General features: G+C 39.1%; 1 protein-coding gene across 2 annotated transcripts; it reads left to right on the forward strand.

Annotated features, from left to right (window-relative positions):
* The first annotated feature begins 2,648 nt into the window (after positions 1-2,648).
* LOC127906819 (lymphocyte antigen 75-like) lies at positions 2,649-19,699 on the forward strand. Of its 2 annotated transcripts, XR_008062935.1 has the most exons (10): positions 9,380-9,422; positions 12,161-12,349; positions 13,404-13,442; positions 15,061-15,135; positions 15,531-15,672; positions 15,933-16,027; positions 17,217-18,129; positions 18,635-18,732; positions 18,897-19,008; positions 19,191-19,699. XR_008062935.1 is itself a non-coding variant. In XM_052460333.1 (4 exons), exons 1-4 carry the CDS (start codon positions 2,656-2,658, stop codon positions 19,208-19,210), a joined length of 564 nt encoding a protein of 187 aa, XP_052316293.1. In that variant the 5' UTR covers positions 2,649-2,655; the 3' UTR covers positions 19,211-19,699. The 2 variants fall into 2 exon arrangements, 1 of the variants encoding a protein (XP_052316293.1); XM_052460333.1 differs by lacking the exons at positions 9,380-9,422; positions 12,161-12,349; positions 13,404-13,442; ... (2 more) ...; positions 15,933-16,027; positions 17,217-18,129 and adding an exon at positions 2,649-2,989.
* Positions 19,700-22,156: the final 2,457 nt, after the last annotated feature.

Below are 22,156 nucleotides of genomic sequence, written 5' to 3' on the forward strand. Positions count from 1 at the left end.
AGTTGTATCTGGTTACAGTAGGAAGGGCTGCAGTAAAGGTAGGACCATTTTAACCTGCTGTATGAATAGTACTTACAACTGTTAAACATGTTTCCGCATTCACAGTGTCAAGGAGTTGTAAATAAGCTCTAAATTGAGATGACTGAGTGATCTAGCGCAACAACATTAGAATGAAAATAGGTTTATTTTGCTTAAAATAGTTCAGTTCCTTTATAAATCCAATGTAGTTTTCTATATAATCATTGATATCTGTCTGTGGGTCATTCGTCTTGAAACTAGAAAAAAAAATACTCAATTTAATCCCTCGGAGGAAGGATTCTTGACCTATATTTGACATTTATACCTAAAGCATAACTGAGAAATAATTAACTGAAGTTCGATTATTTATGACATTTTGGTCTTCCTTTAAGACTCCATAATCTGTAGGTGCTACAAAGTAAAAGTTTGTGTCTGAAGGAGTTAGATCTGTAATGTGAGTAGTATTTGTGTTTCAATAACACATTTCTAACATACATTTCTGAAATAAAAAAAACTTAAACATGAATATTGAAAAAACAAAAAATGGCACATCTTTCAATATCTGACCCCTCCATCAATCCCATAATGCTAATAGTAGCAGAAGTCCTACTCTGGGACTTTGATATGGATGTTGAGTATTTCATCTTCAACAATATAAAGAAACATTTGCCAAATGAGAAATTGTATATTTTCTATATTCATTTTTATGTTTTTCAGTATTCATAAATGTATTCAAGAAATGTGTTTTTGAAATCAAAATACTACTCAAATTACAGAGCAAGCGGTAAATCATCCAAACCCCTGTTTTATGTAATAATATGAATATTTATAAGCATCACAAAACTACAAAATGTTCACATTTTTGGGAGAGGAGAAAGGTTGAAGTCAGCCACTTCAGTCACTATCTTACTCTATTTGCTTAGATAAATCCACTGGCTATTTTACATAGCTTTTACATTAATCTTGGCACCCAGAACCAAATCAGCTACACAATGTTAAGGCTGTCACGAGAGACTTCTTTTCCATAACAGTTTGCATTCAATATCTATTTTCTCTATCAGAAAATCCTAATATCATCTTGCTTCTTATACATCTCCATAAAAGGTTTTCTAAATCAGACAAACACCTTCTTTACACTTTTACATATTTTCAGTGGCTATGTGGCTCCCAACAGTGTTGGCACTGTTTTTGGGAAAGAATGTTATACCCTGTCCCATTCCAGATCTAAAGAACAGCATTTCATTTCGACCATGCATGCTGACTAAAGTATACTGAAAGTTTCATATGACACCAACTTTTGCTTTGTTGCGCCTACAGATGACACACTATGGAGTCTTTAAGGAGGCCTGGGTAAGGCCAAAATGTCACAAATATTCCAACTTCAGTGAATTATTTCTCAATTCTACTTTAAGATACAAATGTTGAATATACACTAGGTGTACAAAACATTAGGAACACCTTCCTAATATTGAGTTGCACCTCCTTTCTGCCCACAGAAAAGCCTCAGTTCGTCTCAAACGTTGGCTCCGATGCTTCCCACAGTTGTGTCATGTTGGCTGGATGTCCTTTGGGTTGTTGACCATTATTTATATACACTGGAAGCTCTTCCCTGTGAAAAACCCAGCAGCATTACAGTTCTTGACACTCAAACTGGTGCTCCTGGCACCAACTACCATACCCTGTTCAAAGGCAGTTTCATCTATAGTTTTGCCCAATCAGCCTCTGAATGGCACACAAACACAATCCATGTCTCAATTGTCTCAAGGCTTAAAAATGATTCTTTAACCCGTCTCTTCCCTTTCATCTACACTGATTGAAGTGCATTAAACATGTGACATCAATAAGACATCATAGCTTTCACCTGGATTCGCCTGGTCAGTCTACGTCATGGAAAGAGTATGTTTTGTTCACTCAGTTAATGTCAACAATCCTTCCTCCAAAAGGACCATTCCATGGATTAAATTTAGTGAAAATGCCCCAAATCCTGATATTTCTTTACTCTAGTTTATGGAGGAATAACCTCTGTGCTTTGTCTGTCTACACAGGCCCACCAGTAGAGCTACCAGTGTTTACTCTGGTTAGTGAGGAGAGGAGCATGGCTGAAGCCCAGAAGTTCTGTAGGGAGTACTATGAGGAACTGGTCACCATCTTCAATGCTGAGGACCAGATAGTAGTTCTGAGAGCAGTGTCAGCACAGAGCCTCACTGACGCTGTCTGGGTCCACTCCCATTACCGCGCCTTTTGGCCCCAACTGGCCTATTGGAATACACCAAATGCAAAGTGTGTTGTTCATGGACATACAGCAGAAGTTTGGATTTTGAGATATTGCACAATTTCATGTCACTTTGTGTGCCAGAAAAGTAAGTTGATTTTGCATCCCTTCTCTCCCTTGTCTGATATTTGTAAACTACTACTCCAAAGTAACGTTAACACTTTACTTGAAGGGGGTTAGTCATTCTTAACACCTTGTACATAGTACATTTCAAATCGTGTCACCTTTATGAGATACAGTATCCTTTGACAACCGTCTAGGTACATTTATTTAACATCAATGTCCATGTCTTTCAGGGCACTTTAAGGACAATTGTGTATTTTCTGTCCTTAGGCACACAATTAAACTCAGAGCTTAAATACTACATGGGTCAAGGTTCATTGACGTGGGAGGAGGCACAGACGGCTTGCCGAGCCAATGGAGATGACTTAGCGAGCATCCTCACCCAAGAGGATTACACAGCATTCCAAAGCATAACAGAGACACGGCAGTTTGAAATGTGGATCGGACTCTACTGGAAGACTTCTACCAGAATGTGGGAGTGGTCCAATGGGGACCCCTTTCCATACTGTGTGTCTGAGCCTCAACTGGGTGCTAGTAACTGCTGCTCCCTGACCCTTAAGGGCCATTGGCAGACTGAAAACGTCACCCTGGAGAAGACAGACTGCTCTCTGAAGAGACCGTTCCTTTGCACTGGAAGTAAGACTGACATCTTTATTGAACAGATAGAGAGAGGAAAAGATAGACAGAGGTTGTGTCAAAGGGCACTAAGCTGGATTCAAACCTATTCTGACACTATAGACATGTGTGCCAGAGGCTGTGGCATTACCGCTAGACCAGCCAGGCTACAAGACTGTCATCTTATTGGGGTTACTGGGGATCATAAGACAGGTAGGGACAGGGATGGCATTTTAGCCCCAATAGGGTCCCACTGCAGCAAACACTGTCACATGTCAGACACAGAGATGCTACATGTAGCCTACTCCAGCCACCTCTCTCTCCCCACCTTTCAGATATATATGTGCTCATATGGTTTCAATTATGAAATAATATTTCCATACTGGTAAACATAGAACTCAGAGGCTTGCTACTACACAGAAAAGCTACTTATTTATTGTAAATAAGTTGAACCTCATTTGAGTGAATGTTACCATTCCTATGTCAATCTAGAAAGGAGAATCAAGCAGACCACTGTAAGGATGTCTCTGAAATCTAACACAGGAGCTGACCTCAATGACCCAGTGGTAAAGGAACAGATGTTGGAGCAGGTACAGTAGTCCTACATCTCCCACATCAGAAATCAATGTCATGCTCACTCATTTCACTCTTCTCATGATCAGGAATACAAACATCACATAGTATTACATTTAGGATGCTGTATTCAAATGAGGGCTACTGACATTATCTAGTTTGATCATACCTTATAGATCAGAAAGGAGATTGCTAAGAACGGGAACTTCATCCAAGACTTGCGATGGAGAGAACCGCCTAACGGAGATGTTTTTCGCAAAATAGTTGAACTTAGAAGCCCTGAAGAAGGTAAACACTTTTTTTTGTGTCAGCTTTGAAAAAACCCCTCATGTTTAGTCTGTTGTTCAGAGTCAATTGTTCAGTGTGTTGTTAGGTTTTGCATCCCATTGACAGTATGGAAATCAAGTACTGTAAGGTGTTCATTAACTATTTTCAGTGAGAGTCTTTATACTGTTGTGTTTGTTTTCTAAGGTCACTGTGGTTCTGGATGAAGAGGTACCAGCCATGATGATGCAGCAGGAGAGGGATGGAAGTTTACTGTAAATAACCCTAGTACCTTATAATATATGACCTTATATCAATAACATTATCTTAGTTCATGGACCATGTTTTTCTTGAATGATAGATAGCTTTATGCTTATGAATTAAACATATGATGTCAAGTTATATTAGGCTAGATTTAAACTCTACAATGTTTTACTTTTGTAATGCAAAATTATAATGTACTATGTATGTTGGTGTATGAATGTAATGTAATAATGTTTGTTGTACATCAGGGCAATTTGATTAGTGAAGAGAAGAGGAATAAAAATGACATTTGTGTTTGTTCAAGTTTGAAGATAAAACATGTATGGTGATAAGTTTCAGTGAAGGATTTTCAGAGTGTAAAATTCTTGATAATGATGTTACTCACTTATGGATGTAACTGTCGACATTCTTAAATAAAATATGTTTGATTAGTGACAATGGTATTATTACCCTTTTCACCTTGCAGCAGGAATGGTGAGATGGAGGCAGTAGTCACAACAATGTAGAATGATGTGTCCACTTCCAGGTGGGAGTAGAGGTCGACCGATTAATCGAAATGGCCAATTAAATTAAATGGCCGATTTCAAGTTTTCATAACAATCGGGAATCAGTATTTTTGGACACCGATTTGGCCGCTTAAAAAAACGTTTTATATGTTATTTTTTACACCTTTATTTAATCTTTATTTAACTAGGCAAGTCAGTTAAGAACACATTCTTATTTTCAATGACGGCCTAGGAACGGTGGGTTAACTGCCTCGTTCAGGGGCAGAACGACAGATTTTCGCCTTGTCAGCTCGGGGGATTCAATCTTGCAACCTTATAGTTAACTTGTCCAACGATCTAACCACCTGCCTCTCATTGCACTCCACGAGGAGACTGCCTGTTACGCGAATGCAGTAAGCCAAGGTAAGTTGCTAGCTAGCATTAAACTTATCTTATAACAAACAATCAATCAATCATAATCACTGGTTAACTACACATGGTTGATGATATTACTAGTTTATCTAGCGTGTCTTGCGTTGCATATAATTGATGCGGTGCATATCGTTGCTCCAATGTGAACCTAACCATGAACATCAATGCCTTTCTTAAAATCAATACACAGAAGTATATATTTTTAAACCTGCATACTTAGCTAAAAGAAATCCAGGTTAGCAGGCAATATTAACCAGGGGAAATTGTGTCACATCTCTTGCGTTCATTGCACGCAGAGTCAGTGTATATGCAACAGTTTGGACCTCCTAATTTGCCAGAATTTTACGTAATTATGACATAACATTGAAGGTTGTGCAATGTAACAGGAATATTTAGACCAATGGATGCCACCCATTAGATAAAATACATAACAGTTCCGTATTTCACTGAAAGAATAAACGTCTTGTTCTTCGACATGATAGTTTCCGGATTCGACCATATTAATGACCTAAGGCTCGTATTTCTGTGTGTTATTATGTTATAACTAAGTCTATGATTTGATAGAGCAGTCTGACTGAGCGGTTGTAGGTAGCAGCAGGCTCGTAAGCATTCATTCAAACAGCACTTTCATGCGCTTTGCCAGCAGTTCTTCGTTGTGCGTCAAGCATTGCACTGTTTATGACTTCAAGCCTATCAACTCCCGAGATGAGGCTGGTGTAAACAATGTGAAATGGCTAGCTAGTTAGCGGGGTGCGCGCTAATAGCGGTTCAAACGTCACTCGCTCTGAGAAGGGTGGCTGTTGTCGTGAGGAGAAGGACAGAAGCTATACTGTTACACTGGCAATACTAAAGTGCCTATAAGAACATCCAATAGTCAAAAGTTAATGAAATACAAATGGTATAGAGAGAAATAGTCCTATAATTCCTATAATAACTACAACCTAAAACTTCTTACCTGGGAATATTGAAGACTCATGTTAAAAGGACCCACCATCTTTCATATGTTCTCATGTTCTGAGCAAGGAACTTAAACATTAGCTTTCTTACATGGCACATATTGCACTTTTACTTTCTTCTCCAACACTTTGTTTTTGCATTATTTAAAACAAATTGCACATGTTTCATTATTTATTTGAGGCTAAATTGATTTTATTCATGTATTAGATTAAGTTAAAATAAGTGTTCATTCAGTATTGTTGTAACTGTCATTATTGGCAGTTAAGAAATTGGCCGATTAATCAGTATCTTTTATTTTGGTACTCCAATAATCGGTATCGGTAATGGTGTTCAGAAATCATAATCGGTCGACCTCTAGTTCAGAGAAATGTAAAGATTGAGACAGACAGTTGTGGGTGTGACAGTATGTCAGCATAATTTCCCCTGATATCATGGTGTGTTGACTGTGTCAGCTATAACAGTCATTAACACAGGCTCATGGATAGCAGGGGAGAGGTGTGGGGTTCTTGCCCTTATTAATGTTGTTGATAGCTGTTATACGTTAATCAACTTGACTAACCAACCACCACAGATCAGTTAGTGAAGGTTCAAAAGATTTGACACCCTACATTTAATGTACTATATTATGTACAGTTGAAGTCGGAAGTTTACATACACCTTAGCCAATACATTTAAACTCAGTTTTTCACAATTCCTGACATTTAATCCTAGTAAAAATCCCCTGTAGTAGGTCAGTTAGGATCACCACTTTATTTAAAGAATGTAAAATGTCAGAATTATTTATTTATTTCAGCTTTTATTTCTTTCATCACATTCCCAGTGGGTCAGAAGTTTACATGCACTCAATTAGTATTTGGTAGCATTGCCTTGAAATTGTTTAACTTGGGTCAAACGTTTCTTTTTCAGTGCTGCCCACACATTTTGTATAGGATTGAGGTCAGGGCTTTGTGATGGCCACTCCAATACCTTGACTTTGTTGTCCTTAAGCCATTTTACCACAACTTTGGAAGTATGCTTGGGGTCATTGTCATTTGGAAGACCCATTTGAGACCAAACTTTAACATCCTCACTGATGTCTTGAGATGTTGCTTCAATATATCCACATCATTTTCCTCGCTCATGATGCCATCTATTTTGTGAAGAGCACCAGTCCCTCCTGCAGCAAAGCACCCCCATAACATGATGTTGCCACCCCTGTGCTTCACGGTTGGGATGGTGTTCTTTGGCTTGAAATCCTCCCCCTTTTCCTCCAAACATAATCACAATTATGGCCAAACAGTTCTATTTTTGTTTCATCATACTGATAGAATAATTTGTATGTTTTAAGATAATGGCTAAAGTGTTCCACTCTGAAATTGTATAACAGGGTGAAATGTTTGAGTTGGGCGTAGTCTAAAGATAGGAAGGTGTGTGTATTATAAAAGGACTGGGTCCTCATTTTTGGCTTTAGATCTCTCATGAATAAACTGTACAAACCTTTTGCAGAATCTGAGTATTTGCCTAATTCTTATTAACCCTAACTTTACAACCTAGGGGGAATTGGTCAAAGCTATAGTGATTGTTATCATCACTGGGATTGAAAATTCTCGTGACAATTGGTCCTTCGAGTCGGACCTCAATACCCGTTAACTGTCATTCCAGGGGACACTGAAAACCGTGCACTTGCGGATGATAATTCTATAATAACAAAGACCTGCCCTCTAACATTGAGGGTCCATTTCAGGCCGGTGGCGAACTGGTGCACAACAGAAAACGGTGACGAGATCCAACCAAAATTCAATCTCAGCTGCAAGGAAAAGGTCAGTTATCTTTATTCATAAGTTTGGGGGTTAAGTAAAAAACTTACTTAAAAAAATGGACTTTAATGGACTGAATTTTAGAGCATTAGTCAAAATAGAGTGGGAAAGGCTTGATTCTTAAAACTAACGGGACTGATTTGTATCGGGTATACCGCCTATATAATCTAACGTAGAGAATGTTTAATTACAAAAGTATATACGTTCATGTTAGACGGCACTGGGTAACAGATCATTGAAATTTTGAAAGGACACGGACGGGTCTGTAATGACTCGTAGTAGTTGAGGTCATTACTAAAAATAAACTACATTGTGCTGAGATAGTCTGAGCAGGGACTATTAAAAGTATGCAGGGAGAGGTATAAACACCTAAAACCTATAAGACAAACGTTATACTTTTAAAGGACGATTGTAGGTAAGAATACCTAGGAGGTAAACCCTGTGACGTATGAGAAAGTGTGGGATTGTTAAATAGGAATAATGGATAGTAAAAACCTCAGAGGAGATCCCGGAATTAACTGGGGACGAGAGATATATGAAATCTAAAGATAAAAAAAATGATATATGGACGGTCCGAAGTGGAAGAAGAAGTATGGGTTTGTTGGACGTCGAGATGTAGATAAGCTAGAGTCCATGATTAAACAGATGGAGATAATATAAGGAAACAGCAGGGAGAAGGCTTAGACACAGCCCGGGGGTGTACTTGTCAGAGGCCCGGAAAAGAGTAGAAGGAAATAAAAAGGCCAGTGAAAAGGCAGAAAATGGACAGGGTCAGATAATAGGAGGTGTTATAATTGTGATAAAACAGGACATTTTGCGCGGGAGTGGAAGGTGCCATGTTCAAACCATATTTGACATTGACTGTGTTGGGGAAGAAAATACCATTTCTGTGTGATACTGGGGCTTGTAGAACAGCAATTTGTATAGCCGACAAGCCTGAAGGGGTAAGAATAAATGGGGGAAAGATCTTGGTCCACTCAGCTTCTGGACACCAATTAATTGAGAGACTGTCAGCTCCATTAGTTCCAAGACATGAAAGTCAGAAGGAGAAGCCTGTATTCCAGTCCTAATTTCAAGTTTGTGTCCAGTGAACTTATTAGGAAGGAATGGAACTTTCACCTGACGGCATATAGTCTCTGTTCGATCGATAAGTGGTACACAGAGATGACAGTTTCTATGTGAATGAAGACTAGTAACCGGAAGGATTCAAGTTCAAACCCCCGAGCTGACAAGGTACAAATCTGTCGTTCTGCCCCTGAACAGGCAGTTAACCCACTGTTCCTAGGCCGTCATTGAAAATAAGAATTTGTTCTTAACTGACTTGCCTAGTTAAATAAAGGTAAAATAAAAAATAAAAATAAATAATATAAATACCGAACTATTTAGTAAAGGCCAGGGATTAAATCTTGCGGAATACCTACGATGAGAAATTAGCTAAATTTCCAATGTAAAAAAGTATTTTGGGTTAAAGATACTAGTTAAAATGTCAATTCAGTTAAAATGGGTATGCGGGACGATTAAATGTTTGGAAGAAGTATTTAAATAGTTCCGAAGGACAGGAAAAGAAAGGGAGAGGAAACATTTTAATGGAGATGAAATCTCTGAATATTAAAAATTCCTAATTGAAGAATGATTGTCACAGATGTCGTCTGGAGATAGAGAGGAGGACCAAGATGCGGCGTGGTAAGTGTTCGTCATTTTAATGGGAAAAACAGAACACTCCAAAAACAACAAAGTGACGCTAATCAAACACTGTGCTCATCAAACACTGTGCTCATCAAACACTGTGCTCATCAAACACTGTGCTCATCAAACACTGTGCTCATCAAACACCGTGACATAGACGCTCACCCACAACTCACAATGACAAAACAGGCTACCTAAATATGGTTCCCAATCAGAGACAATGACTAACACCTGCCTCTGATTGAGAACCATATCAGGCCAAACACAGAAACAGACAAACTAGACATACAACATAGAATGCCCACTCAGATCACACCCTGACCAGACAAAACATATAAACATACAAAGCAAACTATGGTCAGGGCGTGACAATGATCAACTTCAATAGGAATTAAATAGAAGGGGGTTTCAGCATTAAATTCACGAGAAACAACATTCTCTATCCAAATTGTACCATTACTTTAGGAGACTATTATTATTTCCATGGGGAGGTATAAGGAGTTGTAATTCTAAGTTGATTAGTTATTAGAATTGGTTTATTTTTAATTTAACGTGTTTTTTAATCACGTGTTTGAAAGCGGTAAATTACCAGTTCCCTGAGGTCCTGGTCTTTGGGGTACTTATACAGTGTTAAAGTGTTCAGGCTGCATATATAAAAGGGAAATATATGTTAATAAGGGATAACAGCAACTTCAATTGGACTGTGACATGTGGATGGCTATCTTCATGATCTGATAACCATCCTAGAGGTCACCAATAGAATAAGGGAGTATGGACTCATTTGAAGGTAGGCCTTGAAATAGATCCACAGGTACACCTCCAATTGACACAAATTATGTCAGTGAGCCAAACAGAAGCTTCTAAGCCATGACATCATTTTCTGGATTTTTCCAAGCTGTTTAAAGACACAGTCAACTTAGTGTGTGTAAACTTCTGACTAACTGGAATTTTGATACAGTGAATTATCATTGAAATAATCTGTCTGTAAACAATTGTTGGAAAAATTACTTGTGTCATGCACAAAGTAGATGTCCTAACTGACTTGCCCAAACTATAGTTTGCTAACAACTGTAACTACAGTTGAAGTCAAAAATGTACATACACTTAGGTTGGAGTCATTAAAACTTGTTTTTCAACCACTCCACACATTTCTTGTTAACAAACTATAGTTTTGGCAAGTCAGATAATGATGTCATGGCTTAGAAGCCAGGTATGTATACCTGTGGATGTATTTCAAAGCCTACCTTCAAACTCAGTCCCTCTTTGCTTGACATCATGGGAAAATCAAAAGAAATCAGCCAAGACCTCAGCTAAAAAATGGTAGACTTCCACAAGTCTGGTTCATCCTTGGGACTAAAATAGTACTTGAGTGTAAACAACATGGGACCAAGCAGCTGTCATACCGCTCAGGAAGGAGACGTGTTCTGTCCAATAGAGATGGACAGATGGACAATAGACGTACTTTGGTGTGAAAAGTGCAAATCCATCCCAGAACAACACCAAAGGTCCTTGTGAAGATGCTGGAGGAAACAGGTACAAAAGTGTCTATATCCATAGTAAAACGAGTCCTATATCGACATAACCTGAAAGGCCGTTCAGCAAGGAAGAAGCCACTGCACACAGGGACAAAGATCGTACATTTTGGAGAAATGTCCTCTGGTATGATGAAACGAAAATAGAACTGTTTGGCCATAATGACCATCATTATGTTTGGAGGAAAAAGGGGGAGGCTTGCAAGCCGAAGAACACCATCCCAACCGTGAAGCACGGGGGTGGCAGCATCATGTTGTGGGGGTGCTTTGCTGCAGGAGGGACTGGTTCATTTCACAAAATAGATGGCATCATGAGGGAGGATAATTTTGTGGATACATTGAAGTAACACCCCAAGACATCAGTCGGGAAGTTAAAGCTTGGTTGCAAATGAGTCTTCCAACTGGACAATGACCCCAAGCATACTTCCAAAGTTGTGGCAAAATGGCTTAAGGACAACAAAGTCAAGGTATTGGAGTGGCCATCACAAAGCCCTGACCTCAATCCTATACAAAATGTGTGGGCAGAACTGAAAATGCGTGTGCGAGCAAGGAGGCCTACAAACCTGACTCAGTTACACCAGCTCTGTCAGGAGGAATGGGCCAGAATTCACCCAACTTATTTGGGGAAGCTTGTTGGAAGGCTACCTGAAACATTTGACCGAAGTTAAACAATTTCAAGGCAATGCTACCAAATACTAATTGAGTGTATGTAAACTTCTGACCCACTGGGAATGTGATGAAAGAAAGAAAATTGAAATAAATTATTCTCGCTACTTTTATTCTGACATTTCACATTCTTCAAATAAAGTGGTGATCCTAAATCCTAAATGACAGGAATAGTGAACAACTGAGTTTGAATGTAATTGGCTAAGCTGTATTTAAATTTCCGACTTCAACTGTATTTAGCATTTATACATATCAACAAGAAGACAGGGAATTAAAACCACATCCTACCTACTTGTGACACTAAACTTCAACTTCATAAGCCATCAGGAACTATAGGCTTTTGTGCATCCAAGATGACATTGCAATTTGCTAAGCCCATGTAGGATCAAAATGTCCTAAGATCAATGTTTAATAATTTAACACCTTCACAAGTGCAGTCTCAGTGCTATGATGGGGTTAGTGCGTTTCGTATATATTGTTTGTCTTCAGGATGGCAGTGAGTTGCTGCGCAACATGAACACACTCTTGTGCATCCAGTCTATTTAGAATGATCTTTCAGCAAGACAACAGAGATGAGGCTTCATGAGCTTGATTGACACAAGGGTGTGTTCAAAGAAGGAGGCGATCGGATCCTCTTTATAAACACTTCAGCTACAGCACTTCTCCACTTGTCTGCTCATCAAAGCCAAACAAGCCTTGGAGAGGGAGAGGAGACAAAAAAGTACAGTACGTTTTTATTTAATTTTACTAATGGGATATTACAAGCACTTTCTTACTGTATAACATCTTACATCATGACTAATATTTGTGTCAAAAAGCATTCTAGGTTATCTAGAAAATATGTCTAGTTTGGATCACAGTAGGTCACATTATGGGATATTAATCAAGAACAAAATAAGTCAGAAAATGTGTTTTGTTTCTGCATATGTAAAGTGAATATGTATTGCCATATAATACTGCAACAACATACCAGCAATCATTTTATGATATCACTAATCACTTCAGCAATGACATACGGTAGTGTTTCTTTCGAGTCTATATAGGCCAAGTTTAAAAAGAAGGGATTGTGCCCTCAAAATATACTGTTTTACTTTGAATACTCAACACAGCATCAATGTATGATCCCTAGCCAGCTTGGGTGGAATTGAACTCATAAATCAGTGATCAGGCCTGTGTTCTTAATAACATTTGGTTCAAATGGTCTGCAGCTTAACACACTACAATGACACACCAGATTATGTATCACTGAAATGAATAGATAAATGACTCATTGTATAATATTTGTCCAGAGGATGCTGAGGAGGAACAATTTGAGAAAAAAAAGTTTTCCTGTTTCAGGTTACAGGTAAAGGTCAAGTTAGTCCTGAAATCACTGAAAATCATCCAATACACTATTCTATATAATAATATTTATATTTATAAGCATCACAACAGTACACACGTTTAATATTTTTGGGAGAAGAGAAGTTGGAGGAGAAAGGTTGAGTAAATCCACTTCAGTCACTCTTTCCCTGTCAAATGAGCCAGAGTATCATACTCTATTTGCCTAGTTAAATCCACTGGCCATTTTACATAGCTTTTACATTAATCTCGGCACACAGAACCAAATCAGCTACTCAATGTTAAGGCTGTCAAGAGAGACTTCTTTTCCATAACAGTTTACATTCAATATCTATTTTCTCTATCACAAAATCCTAATATCATCTTGTTTCCTATTCATCTCCATAAAAGGTTTTCTAAAGCAGACAAACACCTTCTTGACCCTTTTGCATCTTTTCAGTGGCAATGTGGCTCCCAACAGCGGTGGTTGTGTTTCTGGGTAAGAATTGTATTCCCTTTTCCCCAACATCTTTAAAGTAAAAACAGCACATAATTTAGACAATGTATACTGACCACAGTATGTTGATATAGTTACCTTATTTGATCTATTGTGACACATATCCAATTCATACAGTGCTTTTCAGAAACATCACTTGTCTTATTCCACATTTTCTTGTGTTACAGCCTGAATTCAAAATGGATTAAATCAAAATAGAATCTCACCCATCAATACGTTTTGAGAAATTGTAGCAAATTTATTCAAAATTAAATACAGAAATATTTAATTTACATAAGAATTCACGCCCTTGACTCAATACTTTGTAGAAGCACCTTTGGCAGCGATTACAGCTGAGTATTTCTGGGTAAGTCTCTAAGAGCTTTCCACACCTGGACTGTGCAACATTTGCCCATTATTATTTTCAAAATTCTTCAAGCTCTGTCACATGTATTGCTGGTCATTGTTAGTAAAACCAAGCAAACTGAACCAGGTTTTCCTCTAGGATTTTGCCTATGCTTAACTCTATTCCGTTTATTTTTTATTTGTAAAAACTCCTTAGTCTTCAATGACTACAAGCATACCCATAACATGAGAAAGCCACCACTTTGCTTTGAAAATATGCATAGTGCTACTCAGGAATGTGTTTTATCGGATTTTCCCCAAACATAACACCTTGTATTCAGGACCCAAAGTGAAATGCTTGCCACATTTCTTGCAGTATTACTTTAATGTCACACCCTGATCTGTTTCACCTGTCCTTGTGCTTGTCTCCACCCACCTCCAGGTGTTACCCATCTTCCCCACTATCACCTGTGTATTTATACCTGTGTTCTCTGTTTGTCAATATGTTTTGTTTTGTCAAGCCTACCAGAAGTTTTCCCTCTGTTCCTGTCTCTTGCTTGTTCCTGTTTTTCCCGGTTTTGACCTTTTCTGCCCGCCCTGACCCTGCCTGCCGTCTTGTACCTTTGCCCCACTACTCTGGATTATCGACCCCTGTCTGCCTTGACCTGTCGTTTGCCTGTCCCTGTTGCTCTAATAAACTTTGTAACTTCACATTCTGCATTTGGGTCTTACCTGAAACGTGATAGTTAAACTCCTCATTGCAAACTGAATGCATGTTTTGGTATATGTTTTATTCTGTGCAGGCTTTCCTCGTTCACTCTGCCAATTAGGTTAGTATTGTGGAGTAACTACGGTGTTGTTGATCCATCCTCAGTTTTCTCCCATTACAACCATTGAACTCTAACTGTTTTAAAGTCCCCATTGACCACCATGGTGAAATCCTTGAGCGGTTTCCTTCCTCTCCGGCAACTGAGTTAGGAAGGACGCCTGTATCTTTGTAGTGACTGGGTGTATTGCTACACCATCCAAAGTGTAGTGTAACTTCACCATGCTCAAAGGGATATTCAACGTCTGCTTCTCATCTTAATGTAAACCATTTTTTATTCTGTCTGTAACACAACAAAATGTGGAGAAAGTCAAGTCGTGTGAAATCTTTCTGTAGGCAATGTATTTAAAAATTATACATGTTTTACAGATTCAACATACACATTACTTTTGGGGGTCTTTCTTGTGAAATGTACAGCATGGGAATGTTTAGACTGTTTTCTTTGCCCAGGTGCAGCACCTGACCTCTTCTTCAGCCAGCAGTCCTTGGATGAGTCCTTCAGTGACACCAGAGCAGTTGAACCATGTGAGTGTACATTATATGCCATATCAAATCAAACTTTATTTGTCACATGGGCTGAATACAAGTGTAGACCTTACCGTGAAATGCTTACTTACAAGCCCTTAACCAACAGTGCAGTTCAAGAAGAGTTAAGAAAATATTTACCAAATAAACAAAGTAAAAAATAATGCAAAGTAACACAATAACGAGGCTATATACAGGGGGTACCGGTACCGAGTCAGTTTGTGGGGGTACAGGTTAGAGGTCATTTGAGATGTATCCTTCATGGTTTAGTGTAAGTCAATCTAATATTGGAATATTGAGCTTGGACGAAGCCATTTCTGTCACTTTTGTGGTAGTTTAGGATTTTAGTAATTGACTTGTTATCCAAATGAACCACATTTGCCCCTATTCCACAGCTCACTGCTCACAGGGATTCGTGGATGACAAAGCCTTTCCTTGGAACGACATTCTGATGGTGTATGAACGGGACCTACATCATTGCCAGCTTGCCTGCACTCAGAACCCTGGGTGTGCCTACTTCAGCTACGTGGTTAAAGAGTATAACCTATTTGAGTATTTGGGTTGGGTTGTCTGTTTGGGTGGTGGTCAAACCACTTGTTTTGTTAAATAGTTCATGGGTGGGGCTAGAGAAATGTCACTGCTCTCAAATGCAGAGCTATGGATTCAAGGACGGACTATTCACAAGATCAAAATTATATACAGTATTTGTTCACAATTACATTGTTTACAAAAAATGATTGTAGAACAGAGGCATGACAGAAGAATTCCATCAGTATTGACTTTTACTTTCAAACCAGATTCCGATGCTATCAAAAGTACACAGATGGTGAACCAACTACAATAGACATTCCAGGAGTCATATCTGGTTACACAAGGAATGGGTGCAGGGAAGGTATGGACTAATCTAACTGTGAGAAAAGTACAACTGTTAAACATATTGTCAGCATTCACATTGTCAAGGAGTTGCAAAAAAGCTCTAAATTGAGATAATTGAGATAAATCCAATGTGGTTTTATATTAAAACCTCTACAGGATCGGTAGGACCACACGGGACGGTTGAGCTAATGTAGGCTAATGCGATTAGCATGAGATTGATTCCCAGGACATAGACATATCTGATATTGACACATTTTTTAAATTCTTGTTTATCTAACTTCACTGTCCAATGTACAAAAGCTATTACAGTGAAAGAAAACCAAACTATTGTTTGAGGAGAGCGCACTGTTATGAACTTGAAAGTTATTAATAAACCAATCTGGCACATTTGGGCAGTCTTGATTCCACATTTGGGGGGGGAATGCAATTGTTCATTGGATCAGTCTAAATAAGTTCAGCAGTAAAAATGTCCTTAACAAGTCACAGAATAAGTTGCATGGACTCTTTGGGAAATACTATTGTTTAACATCATTTTTGAATCCTATAACGCTAAAAGTAGCAGATATCACAGTCTGGAACTTAGGTATTGGAGTAAGTTATATTATGAGTTGAACCCCCTTTGGCACTTCGAACACCCTCAATAGCGTTCCACAGGGATGCTGGCCCATGTTGACTCCAACGCTTCCCACAGTTGTGTCAAATGGTCTGGATGTCCTTTGGGTGGTGGATCATTCTTGAAACACACAGCAAACTGTTGGGCTTGAAAAACCCAGCAGGGTTGTAGCTCTTGACACGCACAAACAAATGTGCCTGGCACCGCCTACGATACCCTGTTCAAAGGCACTTCAATATTTTGTCTTGCCCATTCACCCTCTAAACGTCACACAAACACAATCCATGTCTCAATTGTCTCAAGGCTTAAAAATCATTCTTTAACGCGTCTCCTCTCCTTCATCTACACTGATTGATGTGAATTTAACAGGTGACATCAGTAAGGGACCATAGCTTTCACCTGGATTCACCTGATCATTCTATGTAATGACGTAAAAAAGTTCCTAATGTTTTGTACATTCAGAGTATTTCAGAAGTCCTTCCTCCAAAGGACCATTCTATGGAATATATTTAGTGAAAATCCCAAAGAGTTATGAACTTCTTTGGTTATAGTTTCATGAGGAATCACCCCAGTGCTTTGTCTGTCCAAACAGGCCCACCAGTAGAGATACCAGTGTTTACATTGGTTAGCGAGGAGAGGAGCATGGCTGAAGCCCAGAAGTTCTGCAGGGAGTACTACGATGAACAGGCCACCATCTTCAATGCTGAGGACCAGACAGCAGCTCTGAGAGCAGTGTCAGCACAGAGCCTCACTGACGCTGTCTGGGTCCACTCCCATTACCGCGCCTTTTGGCCCCAACTGGCCTATTGGAATACACCAAATGCAAAGTGTATTGTTCATGAACTTAAAGCAAAAGTTTGGATTTTGAGATATTGCACAATTTCATGTCACTTTGTGTGCCAGAAAAGTAAGTTTATTTTGCATCCCTTCTCCCTACTACTCCAAAGTAATGAAAACACTTTACTTGAAGGGGGGTAGTCATTCTTAACATCTTGGTAAAGTACATAGTACATTTAAAATAATGTCACCTTTATGAGTTACTGTATGCATCCTTTGACAATCATCTAGGTGCATTTATTTAACATCAATGTCCATGTCTTTTCGGGCTTTTTAAAGACAATTGTATTTTCTGTCCTTAGGCACACAATTAAACTCAGAGCTAAAATACTACATGGGTCAAGGTTCATTGACGTGGGAGGGGGCACAGACGGCTTGCCGAGCCAATGGAGACAACTTAGCGAGCATCCTCACCCAAGAGGATTACACAGCATTCCAAAGCATAACAGAGACACGGCAGTTTGATATGTGGATCGGACTCTACTGGAAGACTTCTACCAGAATGTGGGAGTGGTCCAATGGGGACCCCTTTCCATACTGTGTGTCTGAGCCTCAACTGGGTGCTAGTAACTGCTGCTCCCTGACCCATAAGGGCCATTGGCAGACTGAAAACGTCACCCTGGAGAAGACAGACTGCTCTCTGAAGAGACCGTTCCTTTGCACTGGAAGTAAGACTGACATCTTTATTGAACAGATAGAGAGAGGAAAAGATAGACAGAGGTTGTGTCAAAGGGCACTAAGCTGGATTCAAACCTATTCTGACACCATAGACATGTGTGCCGGAGTCTGTGGCATTTCCGTGAGACCTGCCAGGCCACCAGACTGTCATCTTATTGGTGTTACTATGGTTCGTAAGACAGGGGCAGGGATGGCAATTTAGTCCCAATAGGGTCCCAATGCAGCAAACACTGTGACATGTCAGACACAGAGATGCTACATGTAGCCTACTCCAGCCACCTCTCTCTCCCCACCTTTCAGATATATATGTGATCATGTGGTTTCAGTTATGAGATAATATTTCCATACTGGTAACCATAGAACACAGAGGCTTGCTACTACACCGTTCCAAAGTCATTTACAGCCTTTAAAGGACAATGGAAGAAAAGTTAATTATTTATTGTAAATAAGGTGAACCTCATTTGACTGTCTGTTACCATTCATATGTCCCTCTAGAAAAGAGAATCAAGCAGACCATTGTAAGGATGTCTCTGAAATCTAACACAGGAGCTGACCTCAATGACCCAGTGGTAAAGGAACATATGTTGGAGCAGGTACAGTAGTCCTACATCTCCCACATCAGAAATCAATGTCATCCTCACTCATTTCACTGTTCTCAGGATTAGGAATAGAAACCTGACATCACATAGTATTACATTTATGATGCTCAATTAAAATGGGTGTTACTGGCTTCATCTAGTTTGATCATATCTCATAGATAAGAAAGGAGTTTGTGAAGAATGGTGACTTCATCCAAGGCCTACGCTGGAGAGAACTGCCGAATGGAGATGTTTTTCACAAAACAGTTGAACATGGAAGCTCTGATGAAGGTAAGCACTTTTTGGTGCTACAGTTATAAAAAATGACCCTACTTTTGTTTAGTCTGTTGTGCAGAGTCCCTTGTACAGTGTGTTGTTAGGTTTTGCATCCCATTGACAGTTTGGAAATGAAGTCAGGTGTTCATTAACTATTTCCAGCGAGAGTCTTTGTACTGTTGCGTTTGTTTTCTTAGGTCAGTGTGGGTCTGGATGAAGAGGACCATTAAAGGCGATGCAGAAAGAGAGGCATGGAAGGTCCAAGGAAACCACATTATATATTATATACCTTATAATACGTAATACAATATTATTCTTGTTAATGTTATTCAAGTTATGACAGTTCGATTTGTCGTATGAAGGTAAAATTATGATGTCAATTTACATTAGGAATGATTTAGACTTTACAATGTTTGACTAATATAACACCAAATTATAATCTAAGATATTTGTAGGTGTATGAATGTAATGTAATAATGTTTGTTGTACATCAGGGCAATTTGGTTAGTGAAGAGAAGCGGAATAAAAAGGACATTTGTGGGTTTTCAAGTCTGTTGTTAAGGACATTTCAGTCAGGGACTTGCATTGTAATGAGAAAAATTATGTTACACACTCAATTATGGATGCGACTGTTGACATTCTTCAATAAAAGATGTTTGATTAGTGACATCAGTATTACCATTATTGTCACTCTCCAGCAAGAATGGTGAGATGGAGGCAGTAATCACAACAGACTGTTGTGGTAACTTTTTCCTCTAAAATGATTTGAATGGAGCTCTTTGCTATTTGTTTAATATTCTGACTAGAGGTAAAATCTAATATTAAATCAAAGTTTTATATATATATATATATATATATATATATATATATATACACAGTGCCTTGCGAAAGTATTCGGCCCCCTTGAACTTTGCGACCTTTTGCCACATTTCAGGCTTCAAACATAAAGATATAAAACTGTATATTTTTGTGAAGAATCAACAACAAGTGGGACACAATCATGAAGTGGAACGACATTTATTGGATATTTCAAACTTTTTTAACAAATCAAAAACTGAAAAATTGGGCGTGCAAAATTATTCAGCCCCTTTACTTTCAGTGCAGCAAACTCTCTCCAGAAGTTCAGTGAGGATCTCTGAATGATCCAATGTTGACCTAAATGACTAATGATGATAAATACAATCCACCTGTGTATAATCAAGTCTCCGTATAAATGCACCTGCACTGTGATAGTCTCAGAGGTCCGTTAAAAGCGCAGAGAGCATCATGAAGAACAAGGAACACACCAGGCAGGTCCGAGATACTGTTGTGAAGAAGCCGGATTTGGATACAAAAATATTTCCCAAGCTTTAAACATCCCAAGGAGCACTGTGCAAGCGATAATATTGAAATGGAAGGAGTATCAGACCACTGCAAATCTACCAAGAACTGGCCGTCCTTCTAAACTTTCAGCTCATACAAAGAGAAGACTGATCAGAGATGCAGCCAAGAGGCCCATGATCACTCTGGATGAACTGCAGAGATCTACAGCTGAGGTGGGAGACTCTGTCCATAGGACAACAATCAGTCGTATATTGCACAAATCTGGCCTTTATGGAAGAGTGGCAAGAAGAAAGCCATTTCTTAAAGATATCCATAAAAAGTGTTGTTTAAAGTTTGCCACAAGCCACCTGGGAGACACACCAAACATGTGGAAGAAGGTGCTCTGGTCAGATGAAACCAAAATTGAACTTTTTGGCAACAATGCAAAACGTTATGTTTGGCGTAAAAGCAACACCCTGAACACACCATCCCCACTGTCAAACATGGTGGTGGCAGCATCATGGTTTGGGCCTGCTTTTCTTCAGCAGGGACAGGGAAGATGGTTAAAATTGATGGGAAGATGGATGGAGCCAAATACAGGACCATTCTGGAAGAAAACCTGATGGAGTCTGCAAAAGACCCGAGACTGGGACGGAGATTTGTCTTCCAACAAGACAATGATCCAAAACATAAAGCAAAATCTACAATGGAATGGTTCAAAAATAAACATATCCAGGTGTTAGAATGGCCAAGTCAAAGTCCAGACCTGAATCCAATCGAGAATCTGTGGAAAGAACTGAAAACTGCTGTTCACAAATGCTCTCCATCCAACCTCACTGAGCTCGAGCTGTTTTGCAAGGAGGAATGGGAAAAAATTTAAGTCTCTCGATTTGCAAAACTGATAGAGACATACCCCAAGCGAATTACAGCTGTAATCGCAGCAAAAGGTGGCGCTACAAAGTATTAACTTAAGGGGGCGGAATAATTTTGCACACCCAATTTTTAAGTTTTTGATTTGTTAAAAAAGTTTGAAATATCCAATAAATGTCATTCCACTTCATGATTGTCCCCACTTGTTGTTGATTCTTCACAAAAAAATACAGTTTTATATCTTTATGTTTGAAGCCTGAAATGTGGCAAAAGGTCGCAAAGTTCAAGGGGGCCGAATACTTCGCAAAGCACTGTAAATAGTCCTGTAGAATTCTACAGTCTGGGCGTAGTGAAAGGTATGTGTTGCACTTCATACTACTGGTTGTCAATGGATTTTGTTCAGTGCAGATGTCACCATACAGTAGGAAGGAACATGAAGGGTTGATCGGCTTGTGTGTATTGTGAGGTGAACAAGCCAAAACTCTTTTCATGGTCAATGCTGTCTGTTCCTGAATCCTAACATTTTGTGTATGTATTGAATGTTTGAGCACACCTACCACTTCCATCAAAAAGGCGAAAGTCAACCATTTGTGTCTTGATCTCAATGTATGAAAGTTACATTTATACATCACTATTGTGTTCTTTCCCTAACAACGTCTGTACTGTTGGTAATGTTGTTTCGACTAGTGATTTGACTAGTGACTTAGTGATGCTTTATCCTGTGTCCCTTCTGACGGTCTGTGTGGTGAAATACTTCCATTATCTGGGGAACAATATTGAGAATCAGCCGATCGCAACCCAAAATGCAAGTCGGTGCAGGCAGGAATGCACCAATAATGACAAGTGCCAGTACTTTAAATTGAACTGGAATGAGACAGAGATTAGGTTGGACATTTGGAAGGAGGTTGTGTTAGTTTCTCCATGGCCTTGACACGTGCTCTGTTGCTTTCATCAATTAAATCTACATCTCTATATTACTCTGCTATCAAAC

This window comes from Oncorhynchus keta, chromosome 13, assembly GCF_023373465.1.
Source record: "Oncorhynchus keta strain PuntledgeMale-10-30-2019 chromosome 13, Oket_V2, whole genome shotgun sequence".
Classification (NCBI taxonomy): domain Eukaryota; kingdom Metazoa; phylum Chordata; class Actinopteri; order Salmoniformes; family Salmonidae; genus Oncorhynchus; species Oncorhynchus keta.